This window comes from Lethenteron reissneri, chromosome 26 (assembly GCF_015708825.2).
Source record: "Lethenteron reissneri isolate LAM-NWPU_2019-01 chromosome 26, ASM1570882v1, whole genome shotgun sequence".
Classification (NCBI taxonomy): domain Eukaryota; kingdom Metazoa; phylum Chordata; class Hyperoartia; order Petromyzontiformes; family Petromyzontidae; genus Lethenteron; species Lethenteron reissneri.
Window position 1 is genome coordinate 24,347,159 of NC_083804.1, and position 19,926 is coordinate 24,367,084.

Genomic DNA, 19,926 nt, shown 5'->3' on the forward strand with positions numbered 1-19,926 from the left:
TGAGTGGGTGGGTAGGTGCGTGGGGGTGGGTGGGTGAGTGAGTGAGTGGATGGTTGGGTGAGTGAGTGAGTGGATGGGTGAGTGAGTGAGTGGGTGTGTGAGTGAGTGGGTGGGCGAGTGGGTGGGTGGGTGGCGAGTGGGTGGGTGGGCGAAGTGGGTGGGTGGGCGAGTGGGTGAGTGGGTTGGTGAGTAAGTGAGTGGGTGAGTGAGTGGGTGGGTGAGAGTGGGTGGGTGAGTGAGTGGGTGAGTGAGTGAGTGGTTTCGTGAGTGAATTTGTGGGTGGGTGCGTGGGTAAGTGAATGTATTGTTGGGAGCTGGAGTGTGGTTGAACACTGTGTGGATGAGAGATGAAACAGTCAGACTGATAGGCCGAGTCCTCAACAAGGGGGGAAGAATCAATTATAGAAGTTCACGGGAACAGTTACCACTTTAATTGATAAGCATAATCAAGTTCAACATCCATATGCAGATATTTTAAAAAATATATATCAGTCTATGAGCCTGAATACTCTGGAAAAATATAATTTTGATTATATCTAATTGTCTGTGGTTATTTTATAATAAGTGACAATTTACTGTCACGTGTAAAACGTACATTTATATGCCCGTTAATAATAGGGCCTTGCTGGACACCATTCGACTTTTGTTGGTTTTAAACTTTCCAATGTGTTTACTGTAATACAGACAAAATCTAAGATCATTATCTCACGGTGTGAAATGCTCAGTGAGTACTATACAAACAGAGACAAGATTTACACGTTGCACATTTCCAAGTGCAAGGACAATTTATATAATTATTTGTTTTAGTTTAAACCTTTAAAGTAAGTGGCTGTATACGAGCAGCAGCATGCACGTCTGGGCAGTGTTTTGTCAGATGGTAGTACCCGTTAAAAATGTCCTCTTGACTACACGAAACTAATTATTTGGTGACACTGCTGTTACATTTGCGTCGATAAGAGCGTGGCCATGAAAGGACAAATATTTTAAGGGTGACGTTTACAACAATAGCCGTGCTCCACCAGACACAGAGACGCCAGAGAGACCAGAGTGGGGCCCTGAAGAGAGCTACACTTCAAAGTTTGTTTTCTGATGAGCAGTTTATACATGGGTGTGTGCATTATAACCTCACAGCAGCTAATTGGCAGCAGACTAACCTTTGTTGTCTACACTGGTAGCATACAGCGTGGCTCAGCCAAACGTGAGCTACAGTAGTTGATTCATTAAGTTACGCAGATGTTCACATTTTCAACATTTTAAAGTTACATCCATAATTGTTGCTTGCTCATGGGTCAGGATTCAGGAATCAGCGATGAATTGATTCATGTGGACGTTTAAGCTGAATGATGCACGCAACCAAATGTTTTGGAAAGTAGTGAGACGATTCGTACGCGTTCTACGTCATGGGTTCGTGTAACCCCCTGCATCCACTAGAGGCCGCTCTCATTCATGTTAGAGCAAGAATCGAGTCTCGTAAATTAAGTTTTTTTTTGTTTCATTGATTAGGTGTAGTCCTGTGAGCCATGAGGCTCTTGACTCGGGTGCAAACGCAACAAATAAAAACATGAACAAAGAACATCTTAAAGTGACAACGCGCAACAGAAACATCCAGGAAAAACCAGCAAGATCTTCCAGAAATAAGTAATATTTAAAAATACTTTTTTTTAAACACGCTTTAATGAAATGTACCGTACGAGTAGTGGCAGAACTCCACGACTCCGGGAAGTGGCCCCGCAGCTTGCCATAACGCAAGGGGCCGTGGTGATTTACAGCCAACGTCAGATTGTTTAGAAATATGTTTTTATTTTTAATGATAGAATATAGTATTGTCACCAGTATTACGTACGTATACCAAGTTTGCAGTCGATACGACATTGGAAAGTGGGTTAAAATTGAGTTACAAGATTTGAGGATACAACAGACAGAGTGAGTTTATCAAAAGCGTGTAAAAGAATGTTTAAAAATCTTTATTTTTATCTTTTTTATGATAGAATACAGTCTTGTCATCAGTATGACATAAGTATACCAAGGTTGCATTCGATAGCACATTGGGAAGTGGGTAAAAATTGAGTTACAAGCTTTTTTTAGGATACGACAACAGACAGAGTGAGTTAAATAAAAACGTGTAACAAAGCACCATACATCAACGCTGTGTGCAAAAATCCCAATGGGATGCAAGTCGAACAATAACAATCATGAGACAATTTAGATAAAGTTATCAGGCTAACTCCGTACTTCAACAAACAAACATGGCTTAACCATACGTTTTCGAATATCACCAAAATAAAACTATAAAACAATGTAACAGTGATCATAGGAATTGTGATTCAAATTTAACAATAAACGATATACATAACATGTACGACCAAACTTTGCAGCCATAACTGGTTGCATGAGTCACTCCATAACAGCAGGAGTATCAGCAGAAGTATAAAAAATATTCAATGCACCTTTCAAGATCAGTACACATTAATCGAAACTCAAGATCATACTTTGCAGCGGACATCTAGAGAGGTGCATTTGATTTCAGGCCACTCTACATAGCAGTGGCAGCTAGGGGTGTACAGCTCCTCAAGAGCAGTTTTGAGTGCAGATCTCATAGATAGTGATCCAAGTTGCAGTTTATTGGCGATAGCATTCCAGACCCTGGGGGCATCGACAGCAAAGGGCCTTCCAGTATTTGTACGGCAATAAGGAATGTGAAGCTGGTAAATGAGCGAAGACCTTAGGTCACATTTATTCTTCGAAACAGAGCGGAGATCCAGCAGGTAGTCTGCTGATGTTTTTTGTAAGTACATCGTGAATAAATAAGATCTGATCCACAAGACGTCGTGTGTCCTGAATCGCCTGTCGGTAGCCGGACGAGGTAAATCATTCCACCGCTAATTTCCACGATAATTTCCACGACATGGACCTGACATATTCATCTCTTTTCCCTCTTGCCACGAAATTCTTTGTGGCCACAGGCAGGGGAGTGGGTGGGGAGTGGGTGGGAGGTGGCGAGGTGGGGAGTAGGTGGGGAGTGGGTGGGGGGTGGGGGCCATCATCCCCTTCTCCCCCCATCCCGTAGTGTCTGTGCTGTACAGTGATCCCTTGAGGTATATTTACTACTACTGTATATGAGCCAAGAATGCCTGTCTTGCGCGTGACGTCACTCCACATGTAGCACCCCCACCCTCAACAACCATGAGCAGGTGACGTCACTCCACATCGAACAGCCTCCCTCATTAATAATCATGAAGAGGTGACGTCTTCCAAATGGACACCCCCCTCATTAATAATAATTAGCGGGTGATGTCACTCCACATGGGGGGGCGCCTCCTCCCCCCTCCTCGGCGTCAACTCACAACCCTCACTACAAAGGCAGAACCCTCACGTCACGCGATCTCCGTAGCGCTGTTGAGACATCAAAGTAAAAAGGACGTCGTGATGAACAAGGGATTATAACCTTTAAATGAAATAAGTCTGTGTCACCGCGCCCTTACTAATTGCACACGAGTGGATGCAATGAATATCTCGGTCTGCTTTCCGCTTGCAAGTTTCAGATTTACTGAAATACACCCGTCCTTGGACGGGCAAAAGGCTAGCATTCGGATATTTGTCATGAAGATAATTAAGATTAATACCTCTCTGCCAAGCAAGCATATCTTTGTTTTGTTCTTCTTACGGCGATTCAGTTACCGTGCCGAACATCACATCATCAATATGTTGATGTTACTTGGTACGAAAATTATTTCGCTTTGTGGAAACGTATTTTGTATTCCAGGACAATTACAACATAATTAAGTTCCTAAATTAATAATAAATAAATAAAACTCTTATGCAGCAAGATGAGAATCAGAATATGTATTTATAACGGAGGAATCTGATGAGCTATCAAGCTCTTTTTTTACAGATGTCCACTTGATCGTCACGGGCTCCCAGCAGGGCTCTTTCGGGACATCTTTCAGTGCTGCGCTCACTCACGACGGTTCTGCTCGTGTGCAGTGAAGTGCGTGATGCGTGAACACGTGGGAGCCTCGTGCACAACATCTCACAGATTCTGAGCAACGCTCGCAGCAACGTGTACACCACGCGTCTATAAAAATCTGCCAGCAGTTGGAGCGGTGCAGCTCAGCAGCGCTGCAAGTCAACGGGCATGCACGGCCCGGTGTCGCACGGCAGGGCGTGGGTGGTTACCCAGGACTCCGGCGGAGGAGTAGCCACAACGCGAGGCACATCGGCGAAGGCCGGGCACTGCTGACAGCGTGTCGGACATTCATGGCACCCACTCCCGCAGCACTCAGCCTCCGCATCGATACACAACGGGGCCTGCGCATCAACCTGCCCCACGCCAGAGGCATAACACTATGTAACACAATTTTTTGTTCCTGGGTAGTAGTTGTTATTTTTCAAATTGCGAATGCCTAACAAGTATATAAAATGGCTATTATTCCCCACAACTTTTGCTTTTGTGACCAGGACTTTACGTGAACGAAAGACAAATGCACGCCACGTTTTCTCATTGAAAATAGGTCAATTTCTAAATATCACTGTCCTGGTCATAAAAGCAAGGTTTGTGGGGAATAATAGCCATTTTATATACTTTTGAAGCATAAGCAATTAGGAAATAACACTTAATACCCAGGAACAAATTATTTGTATCTGTTACACAGTGTCATCAGACCGGCTGATTGGCACGTGCCAGCGACCGTGCACCGTGATGGCAGCAGGGCGAGATGTTCATCCAGCAAGTGGAATGAGAATCGTTGGCGATGAACAACGATTTAGTCGTCATCTAAAGCTGCCTGGTCCATGGTCGGAGCTATGAGAGTAGAGAGTCCAGTCGCCTTAAGTCACAAAGCAAATATGAGTTTGACCATACTCTTTGGCTCTTTCGGTAAAGTCACGTAGGTATAAAATAAAACAAATCACGACGTTTCGGGCGCAACACAAGCGTCCGCCATCAGGTGGACAACCACAGCAAGAAACAATTGCTGAAGTGGGCAAAAGGGCTGCTGTGACAAGAGGCCATACAGGTGAGAGAGGGGGGAGGAGCCAGGGAGGAGAGATCGAGAAGCTCTCGCAGCGCTCCACTACCCCACACCCCCCTCTATATATCTCCTCCCTGGCTCCTCCCCCTCTCTTACCTATATAGCCTCTTGTCACGGCAGCCCTTTGCCCACTTCTTGCTGTGGTTGTGTTGCGCCCAAAACGTCGTGATTTGTTTTATTTTATACCTACGTGACTTTACCGAAATAACTTCAAATCTAGAACGACTGTGTCCGTTTAGCGATAGTTCATTGTTAAAAAAGCAAAGAAAACGCACGTTCAAATTACTTTCTGATGAAATGATGTCTTGTTCTATTGTTCCATCAACATTTTAAGATTATTAACGGGTGATAATCGAGCAGATATCACGCTTGGAAATCTCATTCCCCAACATCTTGAATTCGTGCTCTTAGAGGATTCGCTCTTCCAGTCACGGCGGTTAAACTGCCTCAAATGAAACGTAATGACATACACATACATTTACATTAAAGTTATCACAGTGTAGCTTGTAGTTTCATAACACAGGAGTCATTGAAACATGTACACAAAGAGAAACTGCAAAGCATAGCCATACAGAGATTTCCTGCAATTTTGACTGTCAATAAAGCACGAGGAGACTGCGTTGCATCGACCCATCTATCATTGTCACGCGTTCTGCACAAGCTTTGTGCACTCGGCAACGTTGATAATCTGCCCTCTTTTTTTCAATCAATTTGACCTTTGGCTTTTACGAACGCTGTTTGCACTTTTCATCAAGTATAATGATTTGCCGAGACTCAAGCGCGTGAGGGCTTGCGTCGTAGGCAGGTTCGCCAAGTTGAACGAATCTCCGCTTCGCACGGGAGCCCTCCGATAGGAGGCTCGTGTTTGCAGTGACGGAGGAAGATTGTTCTTTGAAAGTCCAACATTGCAAAAGGTCTATAAATATATACTCTTCCCATGTTCTGTAGTAGATGTACTTTTGGTGTTTGTTTATTTTCCTTTTACGTTTCATCTGAAGTTGGCGTCTGGAAACATTCGTGGAGGTGTTGGCCCATTTGTTGTCGCTTGTCAACATTCGCGTTTCCATTCTGTGTGTGCTCCACTCGCGGCACATTGCCATCCCTGAGGGTGCTTGGATGGTGAAGGATTACAAATCTACTTTAATCGTTTTTTTAATCGTTTTATGACTATAAGAATAAAGTAAACACATGTAAAATCTCCCAGTGATTCATACCTAAATGTTGCTACTCATTCTTTAAAAAACAAAGATTAATTGAAGGAAGCCTGCCTTGCTCTTCTATTTATACCAGTCCCTGATCGAACGTTTGATGTATATTGAGCTTCTTTCGCACCGTACGTAGCCAGCTGTGCTAATGAGAGGTACGTGGGAAGGACAGCAAACCGAACACACAAAGCTAAATCGATTAATCTAACGTGAATATAAATCTGCAGCAGTCTAATATTAAAAATTCTGCTCGTCTTTCAAAAAGCAACGATTACCGATTTCAATCCCGATCATCGGCGTTAATGGAGAACGTGCTGGAAACCGCAGCACGCGCTCGAAGTAGTAACTAATTTGCACGTTTTGTTTACGTGACAAATCTAACTAATTGGCTGCGATATTTACGCGATCTAACCCCCCAAAAACCCCCTTTGCTACTGATAATATCTGTCGCGAAAAGCCAACTAGCACGTCTCCAGCTGCCCCTACCGCTGTGCTTCTTCCAGTAGCCTGACTCGACGACGTGCGTCTCTCGCCCCACTGCAGTATTCGCCGGGTATGAGGGTCTCCTTGCTGTGCACGACCAGCGCGCCCGACCCGGGACGAGCGGGCGACGCCGCGGAGAGGGGAGGCTGAGACGTGGCGCGGGGCACGCGGAGCGGAGGAGGGACGTTACCGGCAACGACGCCCGCGCTGCCAACCGCACGCGGCTCGCGGCCTGTGAGCCCGTGTGACATCTCTCACCCGTGTACATTTCTGTTTTGCTGCTGTTGTTATCGCTGTATGGGCCATTGTTGCATATGTCTCTACAGGTCATCTATCTAAACTAGGTCTCGCTTTTTTTTAAACCATCAGTCAATTGATGTTATATTTTGTTCTCCGAAAGTGGAATACCGCATAGATAATTCAACGTGGCTTCGTAAGGGCTGCAGCTGTAGCGTGTAGATGTATGGACGTCACACATGCCGTGTGTTTTTATGGTCAGGGTTAGGATGTGGCGTGGGAAATCAACTCAATGCTTGTGGGACAGAGCGTATGGCTCGGCACCATTCTTTATAGTCAGTAGTGTTGTTTACTTAGAGCCCGAGGTGATTCATTTAGGCAATTGAGATTAAATATAGCAATCGTTACCCCTACTGGCAGACTAATGCGAGAATAAGGCTGATGCTGAGTCATCTTGTGACATTGTGCTGACACTGAGACAGTTGCCACTGGGGGTGCCCTTCGAATGATTGAGATGTGATGTAAGGCATTTTGAGTTGCTGGCACATTTAAGCGACGCCATATATATGCCGTGTTTATTGTTCGAGATACACACAGTAACATATTATCACTGCAGTTGTAGCTCTCCCCTTGTGAAGATGTCTCGCCTTGACGCACGATGGTCAAGTAATCTTCAGCAAGTAGCAGGATGACAGAAGCTACCGTTCTTGTGCCACGAGTTTAACTTATCCAACTGAAGTCTGCTGCATGAAACGTCTCGTCCACCTGGGCGCTGATTTTGTGAGGGAGCCACTGGTCGCCCACGCATTGGACAGAGTGCGCACGAGGCGTTAAACACCTGGCACAGGCCAGGTAGCTGTTGTCAGCAGCGATGGTGGAGTTAGTTTTGGTGCCCTCGTATCTATGTATTTTGAACTTCTTTCGCAACTTAAGTAGCCAACCGTGTAAAGCAGAGGTGTGCGGGAAGGACAACAAACTAAACACAAAAAGCAGTTCTAAAGAAATTAGTTTTCAATCTCGATGATGTAAATGTGCATAGCGCCAGTCGCTTCCCAATGTCGAAAGGAAGAGCGTTCCAGACGGCCGCAGAAGCGCACCCGAAAGCGCGCGATGCGGTGACCGCCCTCTTTGCCTGATGGCCAGCCAAAGAAGCACGTGACCCGAACTCGTGAGTAATCCTTGCGACGAGACCCGCACGATGGAGATCCAGGGAATTCCCTTCTCATCAGTCTCTCTGTCTGCGCGCTGTCTGAAGCGAGGGCAGACGCTGGGACGCGCGGCCTTGCGACGCGTCGCAGCCCGTTCGGAGGCAGTGGCGGCGGTGCGCATGAGAAAGTTAGTTTAACACGTAGGCTTTCGCGACCAATATCATCCATAATAAGAGGGTTTTTTTGGGTTAGATCACGTAAATAGAGGTTTTTTGGGTTAGATCGCGTAAATATTTACACGATCTAACCCAAAAAACTCTATTATGAATGAGAAAGTAATTTATTTACACACACAAGCCGCTCCGCAAATCGGGCCCGCCGAATTAGATTGAGCAGCGCATTAATGCTGTGTCGGTCCACTTCTCTTGCACGTTGTGGGCTTGAAGATTTGTGGATCAGTTTTGATGTAAATAAGCGAAGCGCGTTGCCACAAGACCCCCCCCCCCCCCCCCCACTCGATGCAGTGGGCATCCACCGTGCAGCTAGGCTTCCTGAATTCATCTCGCACACGTTCAGTTAACGAAACAAGTACGCATGCATTGCGCCCTACTTCCCATATCTCGCCCTCTGCATGAACAAAATGAAAGTGTTTTTGTTTAGATTTTTACCCGTATACTGTATTTTTAATCGCTAGACATTGATTTTTAAAGACGCGTGAACATCGCACGCTTGCAGCGGTTTGATGTTCATGTTGAGGTCACGTTACACAGTGTGATCAATACCAGGGACCAACTATTCGCTGCAGATTGTTACTTCAAAGTACCTACTACCCCTTTTAACAAAGTAACTGTAACGTTTTGTTAAAAAAACTCTAATCTACGCATCAGATTTATTACGTAATTTACCCTCGCGGCAGTTTTTGTTTGTTAACGAGCACGATGTAGCTCGAGTTAGCTACCCTGTGTGAAGTCATCATTAATAATAATAGTAGCGAGTAAATATGATTTGTTGCATCTATGAAACGACAGGGAAGGAGCCTTGATCCCAGCAACACGACTACCTGATGGTGACGGCGAGTATAGAATGCGAAGAGTGAACATCACTTTCTCTACGTACTGAGAGTGATACCCGACTAGGAGCATTCGATTTGCTGGGCACAACATGATGCCAGTTGATAGCTTTCCATTTTGTCCACGACTCAGCAGTGTAAATAATATTTTCCCGAATGTATTGTTCATGATGTTTTTGTTACACACTATAATACACAAAAACCTGCCAGTCATCTTCGTGACAACAAAACAATATGTTCTGCAAAGGCTATTTGCATTTTACCTAACATCCCTCACCTAACATCCCCAGTGAAAGTTGTCGATGCGTTTCCGCAAGACAAAGTGAAAGCTTCGTAAAATTGTAGAGAGCAGTGGGATGTGGATGATGTATAATGATGCGCACTTTGAGATGTGTGGTGTTATTCTGTCATTGTCAGCCCTCCGTAATTACATCCCTGCAGCGAGCGTTGCTGCCGCTCTGCTAGAATGCAAGCCACGGTTCATCAGGATAGAACAACGCATTATGCGTTCGTATTGTTAATTGTCGGTTGAACCGTATGGCGGGACCACGGGGTCACGAATAAACGGAAGTCAAACTTGTCATTAATTAATTAATGTATTGGCGACTCCGTCCCACCGCGCACATAAATCGCCGGGAGGAATAGATTGCCGTGTCGTTCGCCTTCAACAGACATAAAATGACGTCACAACGCAGTTTATGCGAGAGCCGGGGGCTTATTGGACCCTGGGGTCCCGCCATAAGGTTCAGTTAATGTCCGTGAGAAAAGAAAGGCGAAGCATAGCTGCTGTCCAAAAGTGCGTGGAGATGTGAGAACCTCTCTCTCAGTGTTTCAAACTAACTTTCATAATGACAATGAGTGGCTTTGGCAATCTTTGCGTGGTGACTGCAAGCTATTAACACGATTCATTTTCATTGTCTCAAATGCAACCGCTGCAGGGCTGTTTTTGTTGTTGTTGTTCATTAATCAGATGTGAGAAACTAAAAATGATCGTGTTGCGGGCCGCACCGCTGTGTCCTTGTGCAGGCCGAGCAGCCTGGCTGCGCAGTGACGCCAGGGTCACTGCCAGGGTCACTGCCAGTTGCGTTAACGAGCGTGGGTGGCCAACGCTACGAGTTGGGCCCCCTTGACAACCACACTGAAAGAACAACTTATTTTGCGAATATGGGAGCGCCCCTACAGCGTTATGTATTCGAGACCGTGAGCGTAACGATGCTGTGATTAGGTAAGAGGTGCCGAGATGTATAATTAATTAGAGCCTCTAAGTGCGACCGTCCGAAATAAATCAAATACTGGGGCCCACCTGACCAATTGCCGCACCCCCTGAGCTGATAATGCCGTTACTACACCACTGGTCACTGCTCGTAAACAGCCTCTTCCTTCCTGAGTTCTGATATAGAACGAGGGTGGTTACGGAGACATTGATCCAAAGCCCACAAGGTACTTCTCTGCCTGTGCCCTCATGGGTTAGCGCATGCAAGACACAGCAATGACCGGGCCTTTGTCGCTGCTGTCGTGGTTTGTACTGTTGTAACGATGCGCAGAGTCGTCGATTTAAATTGATTTTAAAATTCACAGTGCATCGTCGGACATCGATGGAATCGCGCGCGCATAAGATTCGATCGTGTGCAACGTGCACGCGTGGTGCGCGTTGCACGCGATCCACACGATCAGCCCCTGCGACCACTGTGAGGCCGCTTCACTCATCACGCAGAACAACAATCGTCATCGTCTCATTCTGACGTTGAATCATGCCCCCCCCCAAAATCATCCTGACGATTTCCTAAATCGCAATGGGGCGGGGGGAGCATCAATGTGAGCAAAGCGCGAGATCTTGTGCTACTGCACCTGGCCCATCCCTCTTTGTCTTTCATTGGCTCGACACACCGAGTGCATTCGCTGACTCCGTGAACTCGTGCCAGATCTCCGAATGCACCGAGCCACAGGCGTTCTCCTCTCGCTGTTGGACTCGTGTGCGAGCGCTTGGGCATCGTCACAAATTGTTAATGCCCCCCGCCACCCCCCTCCAAACGTGCGGTCTTAAATGGGTGGCTTCTAAGTTTTAAAGCCGCAGTGTATCCTGCACATGTCCTAGCAATCATCCGTACGTGGTATTGATGTTGGCTTTCTTCCACGTAACTTCTTCCTGTGTGGTTCATTGTACCCTTAACTGCTCGATAACTATTATGGCATGCTGCTTCTGTTGTATCCAGTTCCAGGTGAAATGTGAGTCAGTGTAACGCTTGTGTCTGGAGAACGTGAGTGTCGCGCTTGTGTCTGGTCACCGCATGTGAACCGTGCTCTGGGCTGCATACTCACGACTTGTGCATTCACGTTGTTTTGCGTTCGTATCTCATTTGTACAAATGCATGGGCCCAATAAACATTGAACGTGGGTCGACGTTGGGCCAAGGGTTTCAACCTCGTGCCAACGTCGGCCCAACGTTGCACGCTACTGGGAGCAGGGTAGGTGTGAGTCAACTTTCACAGCGTCGTTTGCGTTACACTTCTGTGAGCCAACTCGTGCTCCCACAGAAAACCATGCTTTGGCATAATGTAGATTTCCCATGCAAGCATTCACGTCCATTGATAAGAAATGTGTTGTGAAAGTGAACGCTGTATAAACATCACGTGAGGTTGTGCGTGCTCTTGGATTCCACAATATATATTGTAAAATACAGGCTCCACCATTATCGTGCCGTTCGTTTTTAAAATATTGTAGCTTAGGGATTATTGTTTCTTACATTTTTATTAAATTATTAATCTCCTGACATTACATTTATGTAGTAAAAAAATACATTTCGAAATACAGTCATAATTATGAATGGTTTAAATAACTTGCTATTGTCCAGCAAATTAATGTTTTTTAAAGACATTCTGGAGTAATGAACTGCATGGTGGTTACATGACGTCGTAGTTCTCAACATGAATTAGATTAACTTTGTACTGCCAGCATGTGCATCACAAGTATTATACACCGTGATGATTAGAAGACCGAGAGCGCGCTGATTTTTGAGTGAACCGCATACAGTAAGTCGTCTGTATTCGTATAGCAAAGCACAAACTAAGACTACGAAAAGTGCTAAATACAACTACACGAGCAAAGGGACACCGATACCGCGATTATCGTCCTGCCGTGACGTCACGCGGCAGGGCCGTGACGTCACGCGGCAGGGCCGTGACGTCACGCGGTAGGGCGTGACGTCACGCGGCAGGGCCGTGACGTCACGTGGCAGGGCCGTGCCCAGATCACATCGTCACGTGGGGGGGGGGGCAACTCCTGTAAAGGATATCTGGCGTCTAAATTAAGTTCGCACGATGTCCAATTAAAAGTATCCAACATGGAGCGTACGTTAAGGACAAATACTTATTTCTTCACGAATATTACATTCGTGAAAAACGACGAGAACGGCTTGTGACGTACACCTGCATACTCAGGCCGTTGCTAATTATCAGGCGAGGGGGGGGGCACTGTGGGAAGCATCTGCCACCTCCCCCCTCAGTCGGGCCCCCCCCGCTGCCCCCTGCTCGGTGGTCGTGTTGAGTGGCACGGCGCTGCTGTCGAGTCACGGCGCAGGGAAGACATTGGGCGACAATGAAGCCGGGAATGATGTAATTTGACGCCGTCAACATTTCAGCCCTTCTTAACCTACGCTGCAGCCTTGCACCCCTTTGGTCCTCGATCGTTAAAAAACATCGGGGGTTTGATGAAACAAAGTGGTTGTGCTGACATGCCCGTGCTTAATGTGTTTTTCGATTATTTACCTTCTCAAAAAATATGGCCATGCCTCGCACCCCCAGAAAGGGCATCCCAGGGGGTGCGCGTGCACCCCAGGTGAATGCAGACCCATTATTACACTGCACATTAGCGCTGTGCTGTTTCCCTAATTGGTGGTGCCATCAGGTGTCGGGATGAGACACGAGGTCTCATGGAAATGGAATACTGTACTGTAATATTTTGTATTTTCCACGGTTCCGTTTTTGTCTATGATGCTAGTTTTGTAGCTACTTTGAGTCGCCAACCCAAAGTCTTAACCACTCAGATTACAAGGCCGCGAGGGATGTGAATGAAAATGTCCCATTTGTTCTTCCCTTTATGATGGTGCTGAGGTTTGTTTTTTTTTGTTGCAGATGAATAACCTCTCATTAGTTAGGGTCACCAGGCAATTACTGCTCTTCCTGTTACTTCGGTGTCATTCTCATTTCTCGTGTGAAAGTGACGAGGCCATTGAGATGCCTGTGAAGATTTTGTTGATTTACCATTGCACATTTTACGACGTCGCGTCCGTGCTCTGTGTTAGGGCTGCAGTTTAGTCAAAGTCGTCTCTGCATAGGTGATGTTGTCATACATTACCGCATTCCCATGATTGTGCAATGGAATCTAAGAGAAATGTACCCTCGTGGAGAAATCCTTGTACAAAACGAGGACGATATGTAGATGATTAACTGAGAAGGCTAGATGGTACATGCAGAGACATGATTGTTTAACTGCAGTATGGTATTGGGGGTAATCTTAGAAAGTGTTAAATCATTAGGTTAGCAATTCATACTGACAAATAAGGATATCTGTAATGTTATGCTTAGCTTTGCAGAGCCTGTGACATTGTGTAATTTGCTCTCCTCTCACCATCACAAGTGATAATGTGTGCAGAGCGCCAGAACTAGAGTACGTATATTTTAAAATAGAAAATTCGAATATTTGTACTCCAGATTAAAACGTCATTTGAAAGGGCAAGTGCGACTTTTGCCGCCGTCATCGTGGTCCCGTTTCGTTGAAGAGATCTTCAACGAAATGGTGGCGGTGAGTGTGGTCGTGGTGAGTGTGGTGGTGGTGAGCGTGGTGGTGGTGTTGGTGAGTGTGGTGGTAGTGAATGTGCTGGTGGTGGTGAGTTTGGTGGTGCTCGTGGTGGTGATGGTGGTGGTGTTATATATGTTATGTATACCATGATATATGCCGATGATCTGGTGATTGCTGCTCAATCAGAGGAGGAGTTGGATGCACTACTGCTGAACCTGGAGCATTCCACGAAGAGGTGAGGCCTTACCATCAGCCTCACCAAAACTAAGCACCTGCCTGGGTATTTTGTAACATCAGACACTGCACTACCACAACTCCCAATTGACGATGGTGCAACTGTGGAGAGAGTGGAGAGTGTTCCATACCTGGGCAGTGTGCTCATGACCAGCTCCAGTTTGACAGCATAGGTCTCACTCCGAATCAGTCGAGCGACATTATCTTTTCATCGGCTGCATAATGCTGTGTGGAAGCTACCTGGTCTGTAGCTCCACACAAAGCTTCGGGATCTTCTCGGCCACGGCCATGCCTTCCCTTCTCTACACTTGCGAAACGTGGACCCCCCTAATGAAACCTCTTCGCCAGTTAGAAATATTTAGGCTGGCCTGCCTACGATATATCCTGGGTTTAACCAGGCTTGAATGTGTGAGGAGCTCACCAATCCTTGAAAGATCTGGACATTGGTGAGCTCCGGCAGGCAAGGTTGCGTTGGCTGCGTCATGTAGCCCGCATGCCCAGTCACCGCATGCCCAAACAGCTTTTGTTTGGCTGGATAGAGGGGGCTAAACGGGCGTGGCACGGGCTAGAGAAGAGATGGAGTGATGTGGTACAGGAGAATGTGGAGCTGAGTGGAATTGCCGATGACTGGTACCAGCGGTGTCAAGATCGGCCTCTGTGGAGGAGGCTCGTGAAGGACGCTGCTGCTACTGCGTAGTTGGAGGCAGTCGCCCTCCAACAACACGGAGGGCGGAGGAGCGACGCTCACAACAACGAGCCGAGCGCCGCGCGGCTAAACACAGCAAGTTGGCGCAGTAGGGGGCACAGGTGGTGCATCGGCCAGTCATCTCAGTCAGTCGACCTGTGGTACCTGGGTCTGTCCCGTGACCTCCTGCCAGCGGGCATTCGACACCTCACGTGGCCTCAACGTGCACATAGCCTGGCACAAGCGTCGTGGTAACGTCACCGCCACTTAGTGGCGAATGGCGGTTGTTGGTGTTGCTGTTGAGTATGGTGGTACTGATGAGTGTGGTGATGCTGGCGGTGGTGGTTAGTGTGGTGGTGCTGGCGGTGGTGCTGGTGGTGTGTGTATGTCAATGGAGCTAAGTGAATTCGCGTAGACAGGATGGTTTGCGTTTTGATGACCCTGCATTGGCAGTGGTGGACAAGTACAAATAGCACACTCAGACACATCTAAACGACCCTCCGCCAAGGCAGTGTGTGGCCCTTATGGACTGATTGTTTCCATAAGTACATCAGGTCGCATTTGTGTGTATAATGGAGAGTCCTGGCTTTACGTTTCTCGTGGTTTATTCTCCCTCCACTTGTGTTGCGGCCTTTTCTTTTAACGGTCATATGGTGCACTGACATTTGCCTATATTCTGCATTTAGGATGCAGCAGTGTATAATGCACATGCTGGGGGGTTGCGACTGTACGGTTTAAGATGACATGCTCGGACAGTATTAGGTTTGCAAAGTAAATGTTAAAGATAAAATCTGTTGATCTTAACCAAATAATAACTGAGTACTGTGTGTATGTGTGTGGTCGAGGCACGTTTGAAGGCAATCCCTGCCCTGGAATACAGGCGGCGCTCGCCACTCCACAACGCGAGCATCCTCTCAGTAATAACAGATTCAGGGACAGGTCTAAAGAGCGTCAGATTACTAAAAAAAACTAAGTGGTTGATTTAACTTTTATATAAATGTAAAAAAACAAATTTTGCATTGCAATTGCTTGCGACGGTAATGAACAATGCGTTGTTTACAGGCGGTGTATTGTGAACGTGAGGTTAACGGCATGCAGCATGTTCATGGCGCAATCACGGCGTGTGCCGTGCGATCGTCTGAGATGTTCGGCCGATGTGGCCGTGCGCTCGCTCCGCTAAGTCGCTTCCTGTAGTGCCACGGGCCGCGTGACCCCCGGCGTGTCCTCCTCCACTGCCACGCCATTGGCTGCCGAAGTGTTTGCTGTCAATGGCCTTTTGAATTCCACGCGCATTTGTTCATCGTGCGGGACAGCAAGTTGCCCATGTGGGACCGAGCACAGGGCAGATGTAAATGATAATTGAGCTCAGTCCGGTTGCAATGCAGTGCATTTTACAATGTTTACCAAGCACAAGTTTGGGGGATGTGAATGATGATCTACAGAGTAATTCAAAATTAGCGAAATAAATTAGCAGACAATATGGCTCCTTCCCATCTATGTCCCTCCGCGTAAAACACAAACTTTTTTTTACACATCCCATCAGCTAAAATGGCCTACCGGGAGTGCATTTTTTTGCAGCATTGGTTCAAGCAAACTTTGCAGTGGTTTTCGACAATTAGTTTAGGCTTTGCTTCAACGAATGCTGGCGAACTGCCCGATGTTCATCGACAAGGACCCTCTCTGTCAGATATGGGTCTTTGTTCGATGCAAAACTACATATACTGTGACGCATAACACCATGCGAATGATCACATCGTTACCTAATTCAAAAGTGGCCGGTGTCCAAAATGCCGATGGCCATCCACACTCGCACGCCTTGACCTGCTGTGACCCTAAATTGAGACCCAGACTGGACACGGGCCAAGGAACTCTCCTTGGCCCGCCCAGGCAACGCGATGTCGCTACGAGGCGCAGAGTAACTTTTTTTACGTCACGCAATCTCGACGCTATTTTCAAGTTGTATTCCTCGGGAGCAACCTGTCAGCACATTTCACGCATCGCACGCTGCGGCCTAGTTGAGGAGCGCCTGAGCATTTGCTCGAGCGTCGCAAGTTCGTGCCGGTTCCCACGGGCTCCTTTGAGGCTGTCGAGTCGTGCTGGCTGTGTTTAACCGCGGGAGGGTGCAGTGAAAGTGATTTACACGACACTTGCGTATGATTTGCTTCACCAGCATGGCCGGTGCACCGCATGTAGCAGCTATCGAAGCAACAGAACTCCACGTTACACGTGACTGAATGGACGAGGATAAATTCATCGCTGTTATCATTGATTCATGATTTAAACGTCATTTTCAAAGTTTGTTTTACATAACTAGGTTTTATATGTTGAATTACGCCAGTGATATTGATAGACGGTTGCAACATTGTTTTATTCTGCCACTTTATTAAAGATGGATAATTAAAACATTAACTTTTCATATTTACCGACATTTTGCCAGTCTTAGTTTGCGTATTTCCTAACAATATTTTAATGTTTTTTTATGTTGGTAGGCTTAGTATTTAATTTTATATTTCAACACGACCCTTTACATTAAATTAGGTATTGGCTTGCTTTTTGTAATGTGATTATTATGCAGCGATTTGCATTGTTCAGAGCCATAGAATGTCCGCCTTTCAGTATATTCATAAGCGCGGTTGTCTTTGGGGAAAACTTGTAACTGTAGCATCATAAACGGTAAATGCAGAGTTTAACACTGCCATTAAGAACTTGGGTGAATTGCAATGGGGATTTGCTGCTCACATGAGCATTGAGGCGATGCTCATCTCCTCTTCACAGACCTGAGCCAGTGGTGGAAATTCCACATTCCTACGGCGGTGCCAAGTCTACCCGTAGGACAACCACTGTTAACTTCGCCATGAAGTGGAACTCACTTGACGTCCCTGTAGGGATCACGAGCTCAGTCAGCCACCAACCAACGCTTGAACTCGCAACTTTACGATTTCGAGCCGCTCGCTCCACGGCTGAGCTCCGTGATTGGGACTACAGACGTCTGGGTAATCCGATGTATTTATTTTATGGGCGTTTGAAGTAGTCTGTACATTAAGGCTGCCCATTGAATTTCACACCAGCACAACACTGGAACACAACCCGTGCATATCGGTGCATTAGAGGCCACCAATGTTGAGCATGCTTGAAGCTGGCATTTTGCGCTCCCAATTAGTCGTGACGTACCCATTAGATCCCAGCGTGATTTTTCCGAGTTTGGATAAGAGTCGAGCCTTTTCTGCTGTCGAGCTTGCACCATGACCGGACGATTGACGCATCGCGTGGCGAAAGCTTTCCAGCAGACCGGGCCACGAACCCACGGCGGGACTCGGAGCGCGCTTGAGAGAGCGAGCGCGCACGTGAGAGTGTGGGGAGCGGTAGTGTAGCGATAAGCGCTGCGCTATGAACCCGGCAATCCGGGTTCGATTCCCGCTCACGGCCAACAACGGTGACGATTATCTGAACCGGTCCTGGGCCTCCCCTAGGTCGACTCTGCCTCAAATGAGTACCTGGTGTGGTGTGTAAACATCGCCACTGGGGAGACAAAGGCGGTCGGGCGTGGTGCTGGCCACCCACCCCCTCGTGTACCGTTCCGGCCTTCATAGGTGCTCGCTAACAACACTTGCCCCTACAGTCTGTTAAGGCTACACGGGGGATTTTTGTCTTTGTAAATATCCTCACTTGGTGCCGACCGTGCTTGGCGTGCAATGGCAGTACTCGTTGCCTCCCGCCCATGGACGTGTACCTATGGGCGTGTACCTATGGGGGTGTACCCATGGACGTGTACCCATGGACGTGTACCTATGGGGGTGTACCCATGGGCGTGTACCCATGGGTACACGCCCATGGGCGTGTATCCACCTGCGCAGCTCCGCGTAGTCGTCGTCGTGGTCGTCTGTAGGCTTAAAGCGCCATCCACGTGCCGTCACCACCTCCCTCCTGCCGCTCGCTCGCTGTCTGCTAGATTGCCACGGCCTGCACGTGCCGTGCCGCTTGTCGACGATTGCGCCGCCGTCTTGGGTTGCTTTACAATGTTGTGATGCTTTCATCCCCCCATCGCTTCTCCGTGGTATAATAGTAATACAAATAACGACAATGGTTATGATATGAACACGAGGAGATGTGTTTGTTTAAACGGCTTGGAGCTGTTTTTTTTACGAAGCTTGATGTTGTGTGGGAAATAATGTTGTGTTTAATGTCTCACGCGTTCATATTCTTTATCTCTCTTTTTTAATAATAACAATTCTCATCCCAAACTCAAATTTGTGATATAAATGTCCGTTAGTAAAAAAATAAAGAATGATATATTGTAACTACCCGGCAGCCTCGTGTGTTATTGGTAACGCAATCATTCAAAACAAGAACAAAATACACCGCTTGTACAGAAAATGATGATGATGTGAGCCACCTGTTTCAGATGTATATATGTTTTATTGTCTGGAAAGCAGACACTCTTCAATTATATTTATGCGAAACCCGGTAATCCCGCTGCAACGTCAGAAATGCAGATTTATCGCCATGACATTCACATTTTATACAGCAATGTGTTGATGACCACAATAGCCAGTAAGCCGAAGTGGACATTCTGGTGACATTTCTGCAATGAAATTAACAAGGAGACGATACCCCTCCTCTTCCCATAGGCCTCCTCCTCTCTACGTAAAAACTAAAAATCCCATCAACCACGTGGATTTCTGGGAGTGATTTTTCAGGCGCATAATTTTCTTATTTCACTCCTACCATGGTGACTGTTCCCATGAACTAAAGTCATTTATTCCTCCAGCCACGTTGAGGTCTCCCAGACGCTGTCTCGTCTCTCAACTGCTCTACCTTGACAATTCCTTCCCATCGTCCCTTTCCCAAGCTGTGAAAATAACTTTGCTTAATTCAACACATGTGTTTACACGGTCGATATCTATTACAAATTTGACAGTGCTGTTGTTGCTGGCCGCTTGACATGTTGGCCTTTCGGGCCCCGTGCTCAACAACTCTGTTTAAAAACCACCCCAACAGCGGGAGCAGTGGCGGCAGCAGCGGCGGCAGCGGCGGCAGC

The 19,926-nt window shown here is 47.0% G+C and overlaps 1 protein-coding gene across 1 annotated transcript in view; it reads left to right on the top strand.

The window, feature by feature from the left end:
* The window catches only part of LOC133347916 (protein tweety homolog 1-A-like), a 135,786-nt gene extending 116,600 nt beyond the window's left edge, over positions 1 to 19,186 (top strand). The window contains exon 13 of the mRNA XM_061560656.1: positions 6,779 to 19,186. Coding sequence (XP_061416640.1) covers positions 6,779 to 6,794 — 16 coding nt within the window. The 3' untranslated portion in view covers positions 6,795 to 19,186. The remainder of the gene's footprint in view (positions 1 to 6,778) is intronic.
* The last annotated feature ends 740 nt before the right edge of the window (positions 19,187 to 19,926 follow it).